Below are 23,694 nucleotides of genomic sequence, written 5' to 3'. Positions count from 1 at the left end.
GAAGCTATGACTGCACAACATAAAAAATATATGAAACAAAAGGGATCCATTTCCTGGAAAATCTCTTTTTCATATCACAGTTGTTTTGCTGTAAAAATGCCTTCAAATTATTAAGTAATTGGAAAGTCAACAGAATCTGATCCTTCTTTTTCTCTTTTCATCAGTAATTAAGAGCCTAGCTCTCAATTTCACACTGCATGCTCAAACTGTTTAAATCTGTTTGTGGAACACCTTTACAGAACTTATAGAATAAGCCAACTATAATTATCCTTAAATAAAAAAAACAGTTAATTTAAGAAGTAAGGATGATCTTCTAATTTAGCAAAGTCTGAATTTTAAGACAAGGAATCACATTTGAGCTCCATATGACTGTTAAATGTGCCAAACTAAAAATGCCAGAATTATCTAATTCATGCTGGTTCGATTGAAACCATTTAAAGGGAAGATAAAACAGACACTGGGATGGTATATGAAGACCATGTTAACAGTGCGACAGGAGAGTATGATCCTGTGTTTTCCTGTACTATGGGGACTGCACAGTTTATTTTAAACCTAGTAAACAGAAGCTGCAACTATTTACCTTATGTTCCACATCCACCTCCGGAAAAGTCTGGGGCCTAATGTTCTGATTCTCTCACTGGTGAAACTGCAGCTTCAGAAATGGCACAGTGTCACACCAGAGATCTGCAAAGTTTCTTCTCATGCGTGCTGAGATTGACCACCTGCAAGCTCTGTCACACAAGCAACACCACAGTTCTGTAAATAGAATCATCTACTGTACTGGCCAAGGGACCTGAAGAAGTGACCGTGTAGAAGAAGTACTTTAGGAGGGTCAAGGACTTTTGAGTACTAGCCCACTCTGTTTTTCCTGGACATTTGCTGGAGGAAGTTTCCCATGGAACATAGACCCTTTTAAGACCTCTGTGGAGCTATAGAAAAGGAATGGCTATAAAGAACAAATAAGTCAAAGATACATTAGCCATCATACAAATATCTCCCTTTTCCAGGGGGATTTTGGCTACAAAAGTAGCCACTAAGAAATTATAGTTATAGAATAAAATAAAATAAAATAGATAAGAGCTGTTTCTATATGGATCATATAGCATCATTGTGCCCAGAAGGCACAGTTGCCTCAGTCTGTTTTACCCTGTCTTCCCACACCTGAGCTTAAGACAAGGAATTCATTGAATACATTTGTTTATTCAAGTGGAACCAGATTCTTAAAAGAAATGGACATAACCATTCAATTAAAATGGCATTTGCACTTGAAGCACTGTCTTTCTGCCTCCCTAACACAGGACACTCTGAAAAACAACCTAAATCAAGCCTGTAGTTTGGTATTGCAATCCATACATACTCGAAGGAAACAAGAGTCTCGGTGCTGCTCAGTTATTTGGAGGGGATGTAGGAAGGTAGGAGGCACTCAGCAGTCTCTGTCATCACAGGGTCTCTCCTGCAAATTTCCCTGATGGTTCCAGGTAGTTTTAAGCTTCACTCTTCATTCTGGCAATACCCATCTAAGTCGTCGCTCACCTGTTATGATGAGGATTTGCCAGCGCTCCAGGCAGACTGAAGAGCAGAGGCCTACAGAATTGACTAATAATAGTTTGAACACACACACACAGAGGATATAAACTTTCTGTGGATAATCTGTTTACCGGTTTGGGTTGCTTTCTAGACCTAGCTGATCTCATGTAAAACAAGCATTTTACTGGTGATGATACACAACTCTTGTATGAAGTGAACAGATTAAACTATTTATGTTCAACTGCTGAAAGCACTCCAGAAATTGATGTCAGTGTCAGAAATCTTATTAGGTTTCAGAAGAGGTAGGAAAGCTTCAGACTAATCACAAGGCAGAAGGTCTTCAGGCTTTTGAGAATGACATCTGAAGGGCATTGAGACTGTTTTCTATAAAAGGAAAGGGCAAATTTCCAGTACATATATAATCACTGGTAGCATTTATGTTGTCATCCTCTCTAAAGCAGTAACAAAGTGCACAAATGGTGGATGATTAGAGAGGTCAGTCAAGTGTCCCATTCAGCTGTAATTGTAGAGTTTTTAAAAATTCTTTTGACATCAGAAAATATCATATTTTTTTTAACCCAGCTTTTTGCTATGATTAGTTAATTCATGCAAAATCAGTGAAGAAACAAAATGGCAAATTAAAGGCAGTATAACAGGAATGTCATTTTGCAGTAGCAATAAGTAATCAGCAAAATCAGTTCACTGTAAAATTATTGCTACCTGTCAATGTTTAACTCCACATGCACAGAACTTTGGCAAACTTTTGTTTAAAATACCACTACCTAGCAGATCTGGAAATTGTTTTGAAAAAGTGCTGCCCCATGTACATTTTTGCTAATGCTGCAATCATTATCCTCTTTCCCTGCTCCCACTAGAGCACTTCACGAGATTTCCCTATCTCCCAAAGAAAATCTAAATACACTGTTTTATTTAATTAACATAAATTTTAAACTATCATGCCTCACAAAATCTGACAAAATTCCTACTAAGGAAATGATGGGTTTTCTCTAATAGTATTTGAAAACAAGTTATGTTTTCCATTTCATCATTTTTCTGCCTCGGTCTTTAAAGAGAGTTTTTGAGTAATGAATGGACATATGCTTTCCAATTTTGAAGCAAATTAAATTAGAGAATACCCACATAGGGAAAATAAAAATATAATCTGCCAAGGATCAAATAGCAGTTTTCATTTCAGTAATATTCTTAGAAACAAGGAACTATTCCAGTTACTTATAGCTGGTTAAAAGTGGTGGAATCCTTCAGTCCAAGTGTGACTGGAGTTTTCAATCCAGGAACAAGTGAAATGAACCACATGACATTGTCCATTGCACCAGGTGGAAGACTAAATTATTTATACACTTTCTTGTTTCAGAAAAGGATGAAACCAAAACAGAAGGAATACATGACAGGAGTGATATGGAACTGGGGAAACAAAGAGAGACTCTTGTGCTGACTCATCAGTGTGAAGGAAATAATAAAAAAAACAGTCTGATGACCACATCCTTAAATTTTATGTAACTTCCGTAATTCCAGACCATGAGGGATGAAGTTGTTGGCAGGCTTAGGTGTAAATTAGAATTTCAGAAAAATGACTCTGCCGTACAGCCCTGTTCACACATCAGATACATATTCAGAGCTCTATGTGAATGATTTCTCCTGTGAACTTTACTTCATAATAGAAAGAAATTATGTTGAACATAACAGGTTGTAACTTTGATGTGAAACAGTGTTTTCAGTGTACCTAAAATTTAACATTGGGCTTGTGTCACTGATGATGGAGAATAAGGGAGTTCAACTGATCCCCAGACAAACATTTGTAACATCTTAAATATTGTGGATGACACTTAATGCTTACAGTCATTTCAGTTCTTCAGCTAATGGTTGTTTGCCTGACATCAACAACCATTAGGATGGAGTCTCTCTGGGAGACTTAATATTGCTGCCTTCAGTTTTATCTTATTTTATTTTAAGACATCTTTTTTCAAAGAGCTTTATTTTGCTGTTCAGGGTTCTACCGAAGTCCAGGATAGGAAAAGGTTTTAAATGTTAATGTCTTGCCTACTGAAGGATTTGCAAAGAAAATTGTGAATCCTTTGACTTTGCAGTGCAAAGCACAAGATTGTTTGGGTTTTTTCCACCACCATCTATATACTTATTTGTTACATTATTTTTTTACAGTATATGGGGCAGTGCCACACATACAAAAATACCAGTGGAAGAAAGTGAGATGCAGATTAATGCTGTGACCACTGAAATCCATGGCAAAAGTCATGTACCATCAGAGGCAGCAAGAATAAGCTTTAGGAAATTATTCAGATCTTTCCAAAGTCCTTCTACATACAATTCTACATTTCATTCTACATTAGTAAAAACATTAATTTTTCTTATATAATAGTCATTATACTTCTGTATGACACATTTTACTCATGTTGTTCATCAAAAAGGAAATTTGCAAAGCCCGCTGAGACAACCAGGTACAGAAAGTTATGTCTGGGTTGATCTTAGTTTGGCCGAAGTTCAGATCCAGTGTTTCAGAGTAGAAAGGAAAAACAGCTTTCAATATTATGTAAAGCACGACAAACTGCAGGTACACGTCTCAGAATAGCCAACAGGAGTGTTCTGTGGTATATAAGTAAAACAAGATCTCTTAGAATCACATACAAGAAGATCCTTGTGTTTTTATATAACGTACATCATTAACAAACAGTTTAACAGTTTGACCAGACCCTAATATATGTTCTAATTGCACACAGAATAGTAGCTAGTACCCCTTTTCACTGTATGTTCTTTCCCCTGTTTAAAAAATAAAAAAAAAGGAGAGCAAGGGGTGGTTCTTGAAGGTTTTTCTGAGTCTTCATACAAACAGTCCTGATAATATCCAAGTCCTCTTGACTCTGCAATATTATACAATCTCCTTTTCAAAATAAATGGAAGGCTACAAAGCTTCCAGCAGTATTGCATTTTTTATAGGCAATCCCTGGCTCTAAAGGACTTTTTTTTTCTATTTTTATGATTTATGCTCTCTTCTAAGCTACTGTTGTAGTTTCCATAGTAAATGATCTTTGATTTAGCTCATGGTTATCAATGAAAAAACACCTGAAACACAGCAATGTTTCATACATTGTTTATCAGCCACTCGCCAGTGACACAAGAACCACAGGTGAAAGGAAAGATTAATTTAAATACATTCATTTTCATTCCTGTGCTTTCAAGCTGTTTGCCTTGTAGAAAAATTAGACGTCCTAAAGCTGATAAATGTGACTGACAGTGTTAAATACAGAGTGACTTCAGACATTTTCTTTCTGTTTTGCAGTAGATGTGACCTCACCATGTGGTAGCTGTCAAGCAACTGTTTCCTCAGATCTTTGTTTTTCACCGTATTTCTCTGCAGGTTCGGGGGTCTCATCACAAGTTATTTTAAAGTTGTCCACTCTGTATTCTACACATCCTCAATCAACTGAAAATAGATTTAAGATCCACTGAGGTGTGAATGCAAAGGGAATCTGAATCCAAATATTTCATATTTTATTTTTGCAGCCGGACCCTGCAGGCAGAGATATCTCCATCCGACCAATCTTGGAGCACTGCGAAAACACCCACATGACAATTTGGCTTGGGATTGTCTACGCTTATAAAGGGCTGCTGATGGTAAGCATAGCTTTTTCTGTACAACACGGATTTCAAGCTGTTATTTATGATAGGCGTGAACTCAATTATATTTACTTTCCTGATGGTTGGGAGTGAGTTAAGACTGCATTGAGTACAACTTTTATAATCAGATCTGGTCTAAAGTTCATTGGGCAATAATATGTGGATATATGCACGCCTAAAATAAATAAGACATTAATAGCACTTAAGCGGAATACCATAAATATACCATGAACCAAGAAATTCAGTAATGAAAAGATGGGTCTATAAATGAGGCAACTTTATAAATAAAGAGGCCAAATCATCTGAATTCCTGTAGGTTCTCCAAAAAAGTAGGATGAGGTTGTTCTAGGTGTTTGCCTCTGAGTTGAAAATGTCCTTCAGGAATAGTCACAAGATACAAGATTAATTTGGGGCCTGAATGAATATAACCCTTTTATCACTGAGGCCCATCTCCACAAAAAGATTTAGTTATTAAAACAGACCTCAGGAACCAGGAACCTTGAAGCTTGATAGTTAATTAAAAAAAAAAAAAAAAAAAAAGAGAGAAATTGTAAAGATGACTATTAGTGATTAAAAGCTCCCGAGCCTGAAGGTTTTGAAAATATCTGATTTTGACAGGACTGATCAGCAGAACACCTATCTTGAGTTGAGCCCCATCTGGATCCTAAGCCTAGATAAACATTAGTATACACTGCCCGAAGGATTCAATCTGTTCTGTGAATTTGTAGCGTGCTGGTTCATTAGGACATCCATGAAAGACTGGATCAGCTGCTTCCACTTGGCATGGTTGGTGCTGCTGCCCAGGGCTAAGCCAGGGAGACGGAGTGCTGGTGCCTGGACTCCTCCTCTTCCTTCTCCACTGTGAATGACTGCACTGTTGAGTCCTGCTGCTTTTCATGCTGCTTTTTTTTCAGGCTGAAAGCTCTTTAAATATCCAATATAAGGTTTAACAGGGAGGGATAAATTCTGAACGGTTGTTTTGTCATCAGACTGGTCTGCTGGGGTGAGCTTTCAGGCAAAAAAGGCACTAGCACCAAGTGCTTGCAGCTCCCAGGTGAGAGCTCTGATCCTGGAGCTACTAGCCAAAAGGAATCCTTCTTATATTTCCATTTAATAATTACTTTTTTTAAAAACCAACTTTAGGTGTAGATTCTTCTTTTTCAGAGAATGTCCAAGCAGGCTGTGAAATCAAGAGCTAGGACATACTTGATCCCTCCAAAGGGATCAGGAATTAGCATAGATTCCACACCTCAGCATGTGTTACTGGGCAGCTCTGAGTGGCTCTAGATTCACAGTAGCCTCAGCATGTAGCACAGAATTGAGGGGTATGTGCCTTGAAGGCAAGGAACCAGAAGTTAGGAGCCATGACATTGACCAGCACTGGGGCCACAGCTTTACAGTAAGATATAACTGTCCATTGGCATAAAACATTATTCTTTATGCAAAAAACACAGCACACGACCCAAAATTGTACCTGAACGTTACACGTTCCTTTGCACACCAAGGAACTAGTCCAGCTCAAAACAGATTGTTGCAAACAAAAGGGAGTGAGGGCTCCTTCAGGCTGTCAAAGCTGTCATACCCCTCTGCAGGGCCCATCTACAAAGACTTTTGTGGAGCTGGGAGCTTCTGAAATTCCTACTTATATTTCTTTGTTTGATTCTTCCTAGTCTGAATAGTGCCAGTTTCTGATTTTGTCTCTTTTTTAAGACAAATCTTCCAGAGGTATAGTTAAACTGGAAAGCATAGCTTTAGTACTCAGTTGCTGGCAAGTTATTTAACTTTATTACAATATTTGCATACTTTGTGCTGGTATCTGTTTGGTCTGTTTGTATCTATTGGGTCATTGATTTATCTTCAGGGATGAAGTTCTTAACTTTTCATCCCTTTTCTAGTATACTGCTTTACTCATGGTTTGACATATCTGCCCTTAACTTAGGAGGGCAAGTTTAATTTTACAAGATTTGTCTTAGATAATTTGTTAAAAGGAAAAAAGTTTTTCCTGCTTCTGTTACTTTCCAATCCCCTTGTATAGAAATTTTAAACAGTTCATTTTGCATTTTTCCAGTTAAAATTTACCAGTGTTCCTTATACAATTGCTTAAGGTATTTTTGTCTGTGAATATGTTTGAAAAGTAACCAAGTAAATATGCTTAATTTTCCTAAGGTTTTGTAAATAGACAAATCAAATTAAAATCCCTTTAAAAGTACTCAAGGACTCAAACAAATGGTAGAGGGGTTTCTGTTTGGATTGGTTTGGATTTGGGTTTTTGGTGTTTCTTTATAAAAATAACTTCATTAATGTTTTCGATTAAAAATTAGGAAGGGAAAATAGCAGCATAAATTTTTAATTTACATTCTCAGGCAATTTTCTTTGATGTTTCAAGTTTGAGTTGCGTTAGACAGTAACCAAACTGCATTGGTTCTCACTAGTCTGTCGCCCTAGATTCATTTGTCAACATATTTGTTGGACTATTTTCTACAAGGTATTTGACTCTCTTTAAGTCTGCAAGCATCATTTGCAAACTTATTTTGCAAATGCCATTACTCACTATACTTATTTCAGGTGCAAACTGTTTGATAATCAGCAGTGAAATATACACTTTTTATTACTCCATTGCCCTCTTATCACACAAATCACTACATAAGAAAAAGGAATATATTCATCTGAGTCATTTAAATAATTGTGATGGTGAGTGACATGAGGACAAGAGAATTGATGCGTTTTATCTCATCCCCAAAGATGTTTCTGTATGCCACAAATAATTTGACTTCAGAACAAAAAACAAAACCTCTCATGTTACTGTATCATTTTATAAAAGTTTACCTGATACAAAATTTTGTGGTTTGTAATAATGAAATATTTATATATAATTTAACTTGCTATATACTAAACATCTAGTATTGCTCATTACAATTAGCAAAGCAATATTTAAGGTAAAATGACTTAATGATATGCTTGGGCCAAAATTATTTACCATGACTTCTTGTCTCAAAATGGGAATTCAAAAAATTGGGTTAACCTAAAAAAAACTTTTCTTTTGAAGTATGAAGCAATACTGTCCATTTTGATGTTTTAAATGCACTGATGCAATGAATAAATCACTCAGGGTAGGGCAGAGCACAGAAGGGGAGGAAAGGGCAGGGAAGGCAAGGGAAAGTAAAATAAGGGAAGGCATTACTCGCCAGGATGCACCAGATCCCTCTATATTAAAGTAAGCAAACTTTAAAAGTCAGATTCACAATTCTTCAATTGCCTTTGAGGGGATGTGAGGAATTGCTTACTAACTGCTTGAAGGCTTCTCAGTTATTGGATTCATATTCCTCAGGACTGGTGACTAGAGAATAATAGGAAGGTGATCATCCTAAATCTTGCCTTTACCATTGTGTAAGTCTTCTTAATGACCAATTAATTAGTCTTCTCAAATTCCCCCATCCTTATGGGATTCCGTGTTTTCTCCCATCTCAGGTTCAGCTCCTAAAAGGCTACATACGAGTTCAAGGTCTCTCTACATGTACATGTTGACCATCACAGAATCACAGAATCAATTAGGTTGGAAAAAACTTCTGAGATCATCGAGTCTAACCTATGACCAAACACCACCAAGTCAAATAGACCAGTTGCATGTCAACTAGTCAATGCTAGTATGTCAAGCTTTTGATTTCTGATGATATAGACATAGTTGAAAAGTACCTTTTTTTCATACATTCCAAAGGATGATAGAAAACACACCATCTTAAACTTGTCAGTGATGTGTTGTTAGTGAATGCACTAACATATTTCTGAGGGGTATGAGTTATTTTTCTGATCTCAGCCAGAACAATACCGGATTAGACTCCTCTATAATGCTTTGCTTATTAATCACACAAACTAGTCTTGTCTACTATTTGATTCCTCTCTTCCTGATAATGCTTTTAATTACCATTAGACTCAAGGTGTACATATGTTGGAAGTTTTATTTTGTCCCTGACAAATTATTACAGGTATGTTATTAAGCTACTGAGAAACAGGCTTTTGCGGCAAAGGTGTGTTTTCGGCTTGACTGTTACTCTCTGTATCAAATCCTACTGTTTCCCTGTAAGTGTTAATTGAGGTGTTTTTAAGCCATAATAATACTGACCACTTCTCATACAGTGTTTTTAACGTATCATCCTTAGCTAACCTTGCTTGGGATGAAAGTATCAGAATTTCAGGTAAGGAAAAAAATAATGCATATCATGGGACTTGATAAAGGTCACTAAGAATAAGAAATTTAATTTCTTCTAATGATTCCTATTCAAAAATTCCAGTGGCCGCTATAGTTGATATACTGCACAACACAACTCCGTAGTTGATTTGTGAAGCCAAAAAAAGTATTAATTCAACTAAAATATATCCTTGGGATAATGTTCAATCTCAGTTTCAAGTCTGAAAGAATCTTCTGTTTTCTGAGGCTCTCTAATCGCTAAGTTGAATTTCTCTTACTTCCAAACCTTGAACCTTGGTGGTCTTGCATATATTTTATCCCTCTTTCTCTAAAATGACTTGGTGCCTTAATTTCTAGGCAAACTTCCCTGCATTTGGCCAAATTTCCGTGACTTTTCCAAAAATCTTGCTCTTTATTGAAAATGACATCTATGAGTTGCTCCTCCTCTTCTTCCTCTGCATCGTTTTCAGCTGTGATATTATAGTCTCCTTCAAGTCAATGTACATCTATGGGACAGCTTAGGTTAGGAATTTTTAGAAACCTATCATTATCTTTTTGAGTGGCTTCTTGTTAATAGTTATATGTTGAGATCAATTATGCAGATTTCAATCAGTTTAAATTTGTTGTATTGATTTTATAACATTCTATTTTTAAATAACAATACCGTGCAGTATTAAGACAAACAGTACTGAGAAATCCAAGTAAGCTGTGTGAATGTGATTGACTCTATTCAGTTTTGCAATCTCATTGAAAAAAATAATAACACGTTGAATTATATTCCTATCACTTTTTTTTTTCACTTATTGCCTGAGTTCACGTGTCAACCATTTTATTAATTTGCTTAGGATAGAAATTATAGTAATAGCTCTGTAATCACTGAAGATGTTCCACTTTCTCTTCTCCCATATGGCGTCTTTGTATATTAACTGGAGCTTTGCCAGAATTCCAATAAATATCAACAATTAAGCCCAGCAGTTCAGACACTACCTAAATCAATTCTTAAAACTCCTGCATGTAAGTTCCCAGATCTTGGTGATTACAGCAGCTTGCCTTGACAGGGTTTTCAATGAGTCCTCTGTTTTGGCAAGATGGGAGTGGATTGTTCCATCTCTATGTAAATATAGGATAAAAACACTTGTTAAGTATATCTTATCATTCATCATTACTATTGAATTTGTGATCTTCCAAGGAATGAATCATTATTACAATTCCTTTTTCTCCACATACATTTTTAGGAATCCTTATGAATTCTGTTAATGCTGCTAGCTATTAATTTACTATTATATATTTAACTACCCTTTCCACTATCTCTATTTTAGACCTTTAATTCATAAACATTATTATTAATTTCCTCTTTTTAACCTTTGTTACATTCTGTCTAGACTTTGGCCAATTTTTTTGCTTATTTGTTTTGCATTCCACAACACCAAAACAATTTTTAAGGTAAGAAAAGCTTTTTTACCCATGAAGTTTAGGGCAGATTGTTTACACACGTACCCAAACATTTTTTACTTGCTGTTTGTAAATATTCCTGTTACTTCCCCTGCTTTCTCTTCTAATAGGTTCCTTTGCTTTGGTGGCTAATCCATAAACATTACTTTTCCATTTTTTTCATGCATCTGGAAGTAGATTTACGAAAAAGGAGTTAGATACCATGATTTAGACCTTGGGCTGCAGTCGGTGCCCAGTGGCCCAGTCTTTGGTTAGCACTCCATGCTCTTGCCATGGTAGGCAGGAGGGCAGAGTGTTTTTCTGGGGGTAGAAAGTCCTCACTAGCTTCTCTGAACTCCAGCAGAGGCTGGTTGTGTGAGAGGCACCGGTAATCAAATACTCAGCAGAAACTCAGTCACTAATAGCATTTAGGTACCTACAAATGGGGATGGACTGATTGTCCTTGCTGGATGCTGGATGTAGCTTCTTACCACTGCTTCGGGCTCTTATGCCCTCTCTATATGTCTAGCTCAGGAGCTGCTTATGAATCATATAGCTGTGGTGTGCAACACATGCTCCTCCTTTTTACTCTTTTACTATATTTACTCAATGAAGGCTGGATATAAAGAGGTTTTTTTTGCTCTGAGGAAAGTGAAGCAGTGGAACAAGTTCCCTAGAGAGGCTGATCAGCCTTTGTCCTTGGAAGATTTCAAGACCAGGATGGATAAAGCTATAAGCAGCGTAGTCTGATCTCACATCTGAGCCTGCTTTTTGAGAAGGAGCTTGCACTAGATAATTTCCTCAAGTCTCTCCAAATTATCTTACGATACTATGTCAACAGTATTGTTAATTAATCTCTTTAGCAAATTAATAAATTTGATGTGTATAAAAATTGAATAGTTTTCAAAAGTTAAAATTCCTAATTATTTTCTGAAAATACCTTTGATTTTTAACACATTTACTTGCATTCTTTCCTAATTTCCTTCATGATCAAAAAGAGTACTTGGAAGAAGGGACTGCCCCCCTCCCCAATTTTCATAATTCCAGCTCGTATTTATGATGGGTTTAGCAGTAAGCCATCTGTCCCATCTTACAATGCCTAGAGAGGAACATAGTTAAGCTTTCTGGTATAATTTATAGTGGTACCAGATATTATATCTTTAATAAAACATTGACGGTATTTTAGTATCCAAACCCACATGTTTTCATATGGTTTTGTTCGATAAATTTTTCCCTACTATGGCCATAAGGAAACTTCAAATATGTTTTTGAACTGTTGCAGATAGTGCAGTATTCCCTTACATGTCTCTTGACATCAGTATTTGTATAGCAGAAAGACTTAAAATGTAGCACACACTGGTTTTGATGAGACGTGCTTCAGTTCTTTACAGTGTTATGATTGTTTGTGGTAATCTCATACCAGAGAAAATATAGAGCTATTCCAAATGGATGTTTGCTAATAACCAATTGTGTATTTGTTTCAACTTAGTTATCATAATGTGTTTAATGACTAAGCAGAATTTTTATAATAGAAAGTCAAATATAGTCTGAATGGAAAGAAGGGAAAATAATTTATTGACCCTTTGATTTGGAGGTTGGAGTTTAAAGTGAAAAATTTTATCTGGGCGCCTATTAGTGTTCACAGCTTTGTGCAGCTGCCTTTCCATCTTGCACTGGGCATAAAGGGTTTTGCCAAGACCTTTGAGAAGACAAAGTCCTTCAGCTGAATAGCTAAATATCATATCTTGCAATTAAAAACAATATTTAGTTGTTGTCCTAATGATCAATAGAAATATTAAGCTTCCTTTTAGTAATGTCTATCTAGAGCAGCTCTGTGAAAATGAACTAAATACACAGCTGACTCATACCAGATCAAGGGAGTGAGCAATGGTTTAATATCAGATTAATTGTGTACTAATTGTGTACTAATTGTGAAGGTAAGAGACCTACAAGGCCATAGTTTGTCTTTCAGTTTTCTAATCTTACTTTTTGTGCCGTTAATTAAAAAAAAAATCCCTTTTCCATCTTCCTGGAAAATGCTCAATATTTTTTACTGCCCAATTCTCCAGTGAAAACACGAAAACCAAAAATCTCTTTTTTTTTGTTTTGAAAAATCTCATTGAAAAATATCTGCAGCCATTGTGCCTATGTCTGTGATGATCTGGATTTAATGACTGAAGATAAGTGGGGAAATCCACAAGTCCAGCTTCACAGTTACTTCAGACTGAGACCTCTTTACAGGTCACAGTCCAGAACTACCTTTGTCTTTAGGGGAGACACGAGGAAAAATCTCACGGTAACCTAGCTAAGGAAAAAAAAAAGACAATTCTCCCCCCAAAAAAGCCCCAAACCAAAACCAAACCAAGCAAAAATCCCCAGATGTAAAATCTTTGTAGTAAAGGCTTGTTTTTACTCTTTCATGTGACATAGCAAGGCTATGATGCACAAGTGAGCACTATAAGTGCTACTACAGTACAGCAATTAGCTGCAGCCCGGTCCAGTATATAATCTTTCTAAAACCATATCCACTAGTTATTGGCAAGCATGACTTCTGGCAACACTGGAGACTTTTCCTTTGGTATTTCTCTACTCCTGTCTGATATCCTCAGTATAATTTACTTTCTTTATCTTTCTTTTCCCAATACTGCTCATAACCCACGCTCAAAGTAAAAGCTGACGTGACTTTGAAATGAAACATATAAAAAATGGTTTAAGGGCAGTACAGGGAAAGAGGGAATGGAGAAGGATAAATAATTTCCTGCTTGTCATCTGACAGTCTATGCAGTCCAATATCAAATTAGGCACTTGGTTGTATCAATATATGTTGTGCATCAGTAGGCAATCGTTATTGTCTTTAACAGTAATTCCCGTGAACAAGCTTTAAAATTAATTAGCTAGTAGAGTTTTAAAAGACAGTGGTAAATGTTTTCCAATACGTCAACTACAAACACTTTTATTATACCCCCAGCTATCATAATTTGGTTAGTACAAGATTTTTTAAAATTCAATTTTTCCTGTTAAACTCTATAAACACAGGTATTATATTCACCATAGTTCTGTTATTCCTCTGAGATTTTAATACAGATTTCTTTTAGTGAGTAGTATTCTATCATTAGTCACAGTGTATTCACAATATAATCCTTCAGACTATGTGGTCTTCAGGTACTGTTTTCCCCAAATTTATACAATCATTGTCTCATACCCTTTTCAGGTGCACTGACAACACAACCTAAACTACCATACCAGCTACTACAAAGTTAATACTTTACATCAATGTAGTGTCAAATAGAAGCTGCCTACCCTCAAACAAAAATGAAACAAACCAATCTCTTGCCTGTACAGCAGTCCATACCTTCTGAGAAAATCCAAAACAACATTTTATGACACTTTCTATATCAGTAAGATGTGTATTTAGAAGATCAAAGTGGAAAAAGGCTTTAAGTTCATGACTAAAAATATAGAAAGCCTTCCCAGTTACATACTTTATAAGTCATTGGTTGAGATCCCCAAAGGGACTTAAATTAGGCCATTAGACTTGACAGTAGACTGTTATATCCTTAACTTTTAGACCACTGCTTTCTATAGGAGAATGCGTAGCCCTGAGTTGTTCAAACTCCTTCTGTGATTCACAGGGTCCATCAGAAGCCTCAGGATGGGAATTGTAACTGCCAGCAAGGAGCTGCCTAAGTGAGCTGATATAAAGCAGTGGGACAAATATGTCCTACACCTCTCTGAATCCAGCACATTAGCACTGCTAAGAGCTGCCTGCCTCTATCCCAATGTGTATTCATGCACGCCTTCTCTAAAGACTGTTTAATCAAAACTCCCAGCAGAGATCAGAACTAACATCCCACGCAAATGCCCAAGTAATTAAGACAGTCACTCCCTGACTACGTAAAATCTGACAGCTCTGAAAGAAGTTGAGAGCTCCTTCTGAAGCCAGCCTCTACTCTGGGACTGGGGAGCACATCTTGGTCACATCACTGTGCTGTGTTCTCCAAACATGAAGATATGCAATGGTCATCACCAGCATCATTTTGTGTGAGGCCCAAGCCAGTAGACAGTCTGAGAAGACTTTAGCAGCCTGAGCCCTCTAGGAGCAATAGGAAGAGAGACAGCTGCATTGCAAATCCCAGCAGGCAGCCTTAAATATCAAATAGTCCTTAAATTTACAGCAGTCTCAAGAATTAGGTGCCCCCAAGCATAATTTGAAATGTAATTTACTTATCTAGAGAAGATTCATGTTTAAAGTTTAGGTACCAGGAGTAAAGAGGAGCTGAACTAGGTACTATGGGTCTGTGTTTTTAACTGAAGCTCCTAAGTTTCATATTCAAAACTTGTCAAGGAATCACAGCAATCTGAACCTTTCACAAGCAATGTCTGCATCCCATTCCTCAAGCAAGCCATTTTGGGGATTTACAGGATTTTTACAGTCATAAAACTGAATCTCTTATTTGTGCAGATTGTCTGAGCCTCAGGAAGGGGGAAAATAAGAAGGGCAGATGGGGAGAAAGCAAAGCATCATGTTCCCTTGGGAAAGCTTTATCTCAGAGGAGAAATCTTACCAACCTCATGGAGCCCTGCAGGCATCTGTAGCAGGCAAACAAGGAGCACCTCTGCAATCACCACTACCCTGGCAACAGGCTGCAGAAAACTCTCATCTTCTATCCATGTTTCAAAGATGAGCTGTGACTTCTAGAAAAGGAGATCTCTCTTCCTGAGGCAAGCATTTTACCCAAAGGGGTAATTAAAATTTAAAAAATGCTCTCAAATTTATAGTTGCTGAGATCTGATTATTGAGAGATGCCTCTGCCTGAATTAAGGTGCAAATGAGACCATATGCCAAAGTCAATAGTCAGATAAAATATGAGGTATAAAGACAAAAAAACATAGAAAAGAGAGGAGGGAGGAAGAGAGAGAGAGACAGAGAGAGACAGATTAAGCAGAAGATAGTCATCACTCATGGATCCAGCGGCATCCTTTTGGTCCTTCTTCACCCTGGGATTCTCTGTGTTGGAGGTCCCAAGGTTGTTCAAAATTTTTCACTATTTATACATTTTTGCAAACAGAGGAATTAATGCTCATCGGCTAAACAGTTCTCTAATGCTAATTAATTTGCATGCTGACTCTTTCTTTCCTTTTGAGTCAGTGGGTTTCTTGGGTCAGTGGGCCGTGAGTCAGTGGTCACGGTCTCCCTCTGCTGGAATGACCTTTTACCTCCTGCAGATTTCAGCACAGTTGCTGAATTGGCTTTCTCTGTGGAGTGTAAATTCTGCATTCTTCCTGTCAGTTATCAGTGATGCATTCTTCTCCCACGCTTTGTTTATCTCCCCATAGGTCTGAGATAACACTCAGACAATAGTACCCCCCTTATCCTATCTCAAGTTCCCATTAAGATGGCTTAATTTACAGTCCAAGTTTCAGGTATACATGGAGGCCTCTGTCCCATGGCTTGGGGTGATCTTTGTTTGACCTGTGATGTGGTGATATGCGTACAAGTAGTTGCTTCTTTTCCCACTACCACAGTGGGAATTTTTGTCTGGATACATTACCCAGGATGTGCTAACCAGATCTTGCGTCTGCTGGGCCTGGACTTAGCACCATCCTGTGGCTCCATTCTGTGCTTTTCTCATGACTAAATCCTTCTGTGGCCTAAACAGTGCTTGAGACAGGCAACTGTGATCCTTAAGCCCTTATGATAGTGCATCATTCTCAGGAAACCCACTTGCTGCAAGAACCTCTCCCTTTCTTTAGTTATTGTATAAATAAATATATTCTTTTCATCTGGAAGATACTTAACTATTTTCCATGCTGTTCTCTATCATAAATGAGAATAGGCCAAACCATAACCCCCACAACACTCTTCAAACCATCTTTTTTCCATTATAATTGATATTTTAGATCGCTTTATAACCGCCTCAGCTATAAATTAATCCCCATTATTTGTAATAAGTGCTGTCCTCACATAAGTATATTGGCTGTATTCCCAGAATAATGCTTTTGGAAGGGAATTTGTTCATACTGGGAGAAGTGGAGGAGAGTGAGGGATGACCAGTAACCCTAAAAATCTCATTAATAATGAACAGTAGTAGGAGAAGATAGAAATCTTCTCCATAGTTAATCAGGGTGTCATCCTTTAAAAATGTGATGTAGAAATACAGACAAGGATTCCTTCTATCCTTCAAAACAGCTCAGCCCAGACCAGCCTATTTGTCATTTCAGGGGCTGGTGAAATGCAAATTTGCAGCACGGCTGAGCTGCGCAGCACCAAGAGTGCAGGGAGTGCAGGACAGGCAACCGCTGAGACAGTGGGATGTCTGGGAGGAATAGGTTTGTGTCCTGCAAAAAGGTACCACCACTCTATGTCCCCAGTGCAGCCTGAATACAGTGAATTCAGTGAATGATTTGTTACTGCAGAGCCTGTAAAGGAGTCTGCACATTTCCTGCTCTGCCTGTGCACAATGCCGGACCCACCCAACAGCAGAGGAGTGCTGTCTGCATCCCTCCTTATTGGAGGGATTACCTTGTTTAACAGAGGGGCTCTGAAAATGTATTAGGGTATGAGCTGCTGCTCTGGCACAAAGCTACGCAGCTTGATAAATGGTTCACTCTCCTCAGCTGCCTTACCCAAATGTCTGAGACTCCTTGCTGACCCAGGTAGCTCTCTACACACACCTTGACCCCTTAAGAGCCCTCTCCCATGCTCTGACTGCAGCAGCCACTACTGTTCTTCCTGCAATTCTTAGGCTGCTGGGAAGAGCTGGAGAAGAGATAAGCAGCTAGAGTGAGGTGTAAGCTCTAGTCCTACAAGAGGAGATGGGTTAAATCAAAGAGGCAGGACTGCGATGATGAGACAAGGGAATGCTCTGTATAGGACCATCTCCTGCAGCAGTGTGTACAGGGGGGAGGGTGGGTCTTAGTGGTGGTTCCTCTCTCTATACTTCCCTTCCCTCCAATACCATCTGCTGTCTGTCATTCTTCCCAAGGCACCATTCACTCCTACAAGAGTGTATTCCTTTGCCTAGACTGCAGGCTGGGTTACCGATTTACAACATCTTGAGTTTGTTTAGGGTTTTACTGCATTGCCAGAACTTCTCTGAGAAATGCAAGAGAAAGAAAATAATTGTTTGCAGCAGTTCATGTTGTAGAAAAATCTAATTAAATTTCAAGGGATGAAGATGGTTTCCTTCCACTAAAGACTTTCCCCTGCTGAACTGCAAAAGCATATTGCAAATAACAAAAGGGCTAAAACTTAAAAATACACCAAAGAAAAAAGCAAACAAAAAATTGCCACAAGAATGTTTTATGCCAGAAATCATTAGACAACTGCAATTGAAAGGCCATTACCAACTCCCACTATAATAAAAGACATTATAATTGCAATCTGAACAACTGGGGTGACACTTTCTATGTTGCTTATTTATGTCCCATAGGGACACATCTTGGCACTGCTGCTTATTAATGTAGGTGATAATCATATAATGAATGACTGGATTGATAAGTGTATATTGAGAACAGCTGTTAAAAATAGCTAAAAGAACAGTGCACTTTACATCTTTATTGGAATCCTTGAAAAGAAAGAGGAAGAACTGTCTTTAAAAATTACTAAAAGTACAAAATAAAGATAGCCATAGCATTTAGAGTAATTTTTTCCCATAATGACTAATTCAAAGTTTCCCATTTCTCTCATGAGAGGGAGAGCAGGAATCTATCCTAGTGAGCAAAACAGATCACATATGTAATTAGATACTGAATAAAAGGTAGGTGTATACCTCTGTATTGTAATAGCACCTGCATTTGTTAAGTTAAAAAACATACCTGTTTTAAATTAATGCTTTTTCTGGATGACAGCCAGTTCCTCTTATAATTACCATCTTTTCTCTCTCTTTTAACATTTCAGTTATTTGGGTGTTTCCTAGCCTGGGAGACACGAAATGTCAGCATTCCTGCTTTGAATGACAGCAAGTACATCGGAATGAGTGTATACAACGTGGGGATAATGTGCATCATTGGTGCTGCTGTTTCATTCCTTACCCGAGACCAACCCAATGTGCAGTTCTGCATTGTTGCTTTAGTCATAATATTCTGCAGCACCATTACTCTCTGCCTTGTGTTTGTACCTAAGGTAAGTGAATATGTTTTGCATGGATCTGGATTTTTTTCTTCTGTTTTGTAATCACAATTTTATATATAAATGTTTATTTCCAAGTGGAGGGGATGTGTGTGAATTCTTAATCAAGCCCATCTATAAACTCTTGTTTCTGGACCCTGAGGGAAAAACAAAGCTTCATGAGATTTTGGAGCTAATGGATATGCAAAGTTACAGGAGTGTGAATACATGAGTTTCTAATGCCCATATTTTTACTGATACCGTGACTGGGGAAACAAACATTGTTTTCTGTAGTTTCAATGGAATAGTCTCTATTTCCAACTTCCAGGAACTTTTTGGAAAGAATTATAAGTGGAGATTCAGGAGGACCGGGTCCTGTTATCTACTCCGCCATGTTTCTTCTCTCTTCTCTCTGGTGACCAGCAATAGGACTCAAAGGAATGGCATGAAGCTGTCTCAGGAGAGTTTTAGGTTGGATATTAGGAAAGGTTCTTCAGCTAGAGGGTAGTTGGGCACTGGAACAGGCCCCCCAGGGAAGTGGTCACAGCACCAAGCTTGACAGAGTGCAAGAAGCATTTGAACAGGCGCACGGTGTGACTCTTGAGGTGGTCCTGTGCAGGGCCAGAAGCTGGACTTCAATGATCTTTGTGTGGCCCTTCCCAGGATATTCTATGATTCTTACATATCCTAAGCAAGATAATCAAGATCTCTGTTTCTATACCTACAAAACAATAAGATCATTTTAGTTCACTGGCACTATGTAAGGTTAACTGTGTTGAAATCTCTAAGTATTCAAGTATGGTGCTACAATAGGCTTTTTCAGTACTTAAGAGGAAATCTGTATGTATACTGCAAGTGCTGAACTTATATTTTTTAATGTGTATATTAATGGACTAAGTGAGGCACAGACTGGAAGGCATATGTTTTCATTTCTTTTTGCTCTTTTGGGCTCTAAGGGTGCTTTCATTGCACCTTGTCAGAAGAACTGAGAAGACCCTTACCCACAGAGCACTGGAACTTGACCATTTTCCTTGCAGAGTTAAGCTTTAGATGTGAATATGACAGATCTTGAATGAAGGGAAAACTGGTTTTTACGTAAGCTTACTCTAGCAAAGCCTCAAGTGCTAGGGAATGTATTTGATATTTTGAAGTAAAATGTGCAATTGTATTAATTTTAAGTGACTTGCATAAATGTAGCTTATCATCCCAAATCAGACGTATATGCAGTTGGATGTCCAAAATGTTTGCAAGGCAAGAGCCAAAATGTAGGTCCTTTCACCTCTCAGATCTGTTTTTAGGTTTTTCAAATGAGTATTGATAAAAAGTTTACATTTACTGGACAATGTTCAATCAATGTATTGAGCAAATTGTAGTCAGTAGATTCTGGTGCTAAGTGGCATCCCATCTACTGAGGGGGGCAAGAACTATGTGTGTAAAATAAAAAAATAATAAATTCATATAGAAGTGTACCCTATGAAGGAAATTAGAGGCATAGACTAGCAATAGAAGCTGATTTCTGATCTGAAAAAAAGCGAAATAATTCATCCTCCAGGACTGACTAAATAGGATGGCTTTACGAGTTCTGCAATTCCCTTCTCAAATATTAAAAAGCCATACATAGACATGCCTAGTCATATTTTTATTCTGGATCTTAGGGAAGAATCATAACTTCATTCTAAATTAAGGGAACGTTCACAAACATAATAGAGTGTACTTCAAAATTCTGCAAGATTTAAGTGCGTAAGCTGTATGAAAATGCATATGTCATGGTTTGAGAACTCCAAAAAATCTAATTCCCTAGTCTAAGCCCCCTCCCACATCTCAGCCTAATGTGGGATGATTTTTTTTCAAGACAAAGCACGAGACTCAGAATGGGGGAAAGGGAATATATATTACAATGACTGTACACATAAATATTATAATACATTATACACACGATCTCAACTATCTCTACCATGACGTAAGTATTTACAATGGATCAGATCTCTTCTCCCCTCCAAATAAAAGTCCAGGAGGGAAGAAAGAAAGATCCCTCTAGTCTCTGAGCAGCAGTATCTTCTAAGGCAGCAGGTTCTCTGTGTCTTCCATGCAGCAGTTGGAGCTGGATCTCTGCCAGCACACGAGGGAGGCCTCCAAGCCCCTCTCGGCCCCTCGACGCAGGCAAAGGGGTCTTCCGTGGGCTACGTTCACCCCAGACAAAGGTCGTTCCACCACGGTCATACCACGAAGCACAAGGGGTCTTCGTGACGGTCTGGTATCTTCAGGGGACTCAAGCCCCTTGCAGAGTTTCTGTGCTCTGCTTCAAGATGGCTGTGAGCTTCTTTGTAGCTTGCAGCAAGGGAGGGCCCCAAGGTCAACCTCCTACACACCGTCCTGGCTGAGCTCTCAGGACAACCGAGCTTCTTAGCTCCTTTACTCCATTTAGGACTTCTAATCAGTAAGAGTCCACCCCCTCCATTTTGGAGGGATCTCAAAGAAAGTTTAGGGCAGTTTTGCAGTTCTTACCCCCGAACTTTCTCTCTGTAGAACTTAGTTCTGCTCTCTGCTTCTGTTCTTTCTCTCTCAGCTTGCAGAAGTTCTGTCTGCTTTGCTGCATGTTTGTTTGCTGCTCTCTTATCTTTTGGCTCTGTGCCACCGCTTTTCCTCCGGTCAGTGCTGGCTGCCGCTACTCCGGCCGCTGCCCACGGTGGAGAGAAAACTCTCAACCTTTCAGCTACAGACACCTGGCCCAGTTTAACACTGTTCCAGGTCCCTGCAGCCCCAGCCAAGGGGCTGGGAGGCTGGAGCCCCCCCAGGGGGGCTCCTGCTCTCTCCTCGTGGTCTTACAACATGGCTACCACTTCAACAACCAAACTACAACTACTTCTCTTCCGTTTGCTTGTGGTATGTTTTTATTTTGCAGGAGCGCAGATTGGTTTGAATCTCAGGTATCACCACCCCCTGGGGGTTACCACTTTCTTAGCTTCAGAGGGAAAACCTGGTTCAAACCAGTACAGCATATTAAAACTCTGATGCCAAAAATACCTCCATAGAATGTCAGAACTCTCTTCAAAGAGAAGCATTAATGCTGTCCAAGCTCTTTGCCCTTTTGCTTTCATGTTCCTTTGCCCATCCTTCTCTTACATTGTCACAGGCTCTGAAATTACTTTTCTGTTTCCTTTTTTAACCCCTTCGTCTGATCTTCTTTTAAACCCCAATTTCCCTACCCTTATTTTTTCTCTCAGTTCTTTTTTCCTCAAAATACAAATATGAAACATAGCCATCTAGTGTGAAGTACTTAACCTCTTTCCATGTATTCTCAGGTTTTCAAATGCTTAGCATTTTTGCAACAAAATTCGTCGTTGGATAAGACACAAAAAAAAAATGTTGAAGCAAGGGCTGGAATGCAGCACTTCCAATGCCCATGGAGTGCTTCCACAGCTGGAGAGTTCTTATTCTTACACTCGTATACTTTGTCCTGTGTCTCTTCTCTCTGTGCTGTGCCACAGTCACAGCAGGATGGCTGGCAAGCGCCCTCTCCTGCAACCTGCTTCAGCACAGGTTTCACAATAGCCCTTCTGGACCCCACAAAAGATTGTATCTGACACCACCCAGTTTGCACATCTAGGTGAGATGTTAGTGTGAGACAGGCACCAAATCGCTCCCCTTAACAAGTATGTCCTAAATTAGTACAATTTTGGTGACATAGGAAGATTGCTAAAGCCTGTGGCTTGTCAAGCACAGGAGATGATAATGAAGACTTGAAAGACTGCACTTTTTCATTTATTAAACTGACCAGACAGATACAAGCAATAATGTGGTTTTGAGCCAGGTGAGTGCTACTACTTCTCTGCTATACCAAGTAAAGTGTATTCCTTTTAACTAATCTTCAGCAGTCCCCTGGGTCAACAGTGCTGAAATTCAATTTTGCCCCACAGTCCTTTTATGAATCTGAATAGGCAACTATTCAACAATGTAGACACATTAGGGAATGAAACATGACATTTTCCCCTTCCTTCTTCTCAGCTCTACTAATCTTATTTACATCTAACATGGCAATTGCTATACTTCTCCAGTTAAATGTCCACTTCATTCACTGCCATTTCATTCGGTACCAAGTGCCTCAGAAAAAAACCATGAAGAAAATCCCATAGCAGAGTAAGACAGATCAGGGAACAAATGCTCATCACTCTCTCCATTTAAAGGTACAAATGTTGATAACATTAGACTGCATCCTACTGACAGTAATTGTAGACATTCTTGTTATCCAATAAAAAAATGTCCAAACATTTTTAGACCTATTATTGATTTCTGGGTTCAAGGATATCTTGTAGAAGTGACCTTCAGAATTGAAACATGTTATGCATATATTTCCTGTTAGAAGTTAACTGCTACATCTGATTATCTTTTTAAGGACCGACATGTCTATAGTATTTTTCAGCATAATCTTCACTTCTTTAAAAGAAGAAAGCCTAATATTAATGAAGTAATTGTCCCACGTTTATCCATGTTTATCAAACTTCCATGTCCTTTTATTTTTTCTACTCTATCTTTTTTGAGAGAGAACATTGTGTTCACTTGTAGTCACCCACTGAGCACATACCATTGTTAGATGCAATGGCATTACCACATTAATTCTGATCCAGTTTCCTGTAGAGCAGCAAGGCAAAATCAGTTCTACGGATTAAAACATTAATTTTCAGTGTTGGTAGCAATTTTTGTCTATTCACAATTGACCCTTGGTTGAAATTGAAACTGCACAGATGTAAGACAGCAAGATATAAGTTTCACTGATTTTATGGCCTGAAGA

At 38.3% G+C, this 23,694-nt stretch overlaps 1 protein-coding gene across 2 annotated transcripts in view; it reads left to right on the top strand.

Moving 5' to 3' along the window:
* GABBR2 (gamma-aminobutyric acid type B receptor subunit 2) overlaps nt 1–23,694 on the top strand; it is a 477,952-nt gene that overhangs the window by 430,850 nt on the left and 23,408 nt on the right. For both annotated transcript variants that reach the window (XM_064659239.1, XM_064659230.1), the window contains 2 exons: nt 5,065–5,175; nt 18,696–18,920. In XM_064659239.1, the coding sequence (XP_064515309.1) occupies nt 5,065–5,175; nt 18,696–18,920 (336 nt within the window). The remainder of the gene's footprint in view (nt 1–5,064; nt 5,176–18,695; nt 18,921–23,694) is intronic.

The sequence above is a fragment of the Pseudopipra pipra genome, chromosome 1 (assembly GCF_036250125.1).
Source record: "Pseudopipra pipra isolate bDixPip1 chromosome 1, bDixPip1.hap1, whole genome shotgun sequence".
NCBI classification, from domain to species: domain Eukaryota; kingdom Metazoa; phylum Chordata; class Aves; order Passeriformes; family Pipridae; genus Pseudopipra; species Pseudopipra pipra.
This window is presented reverse-complemented; position numbering and strand designations above follow the sequence as displayed.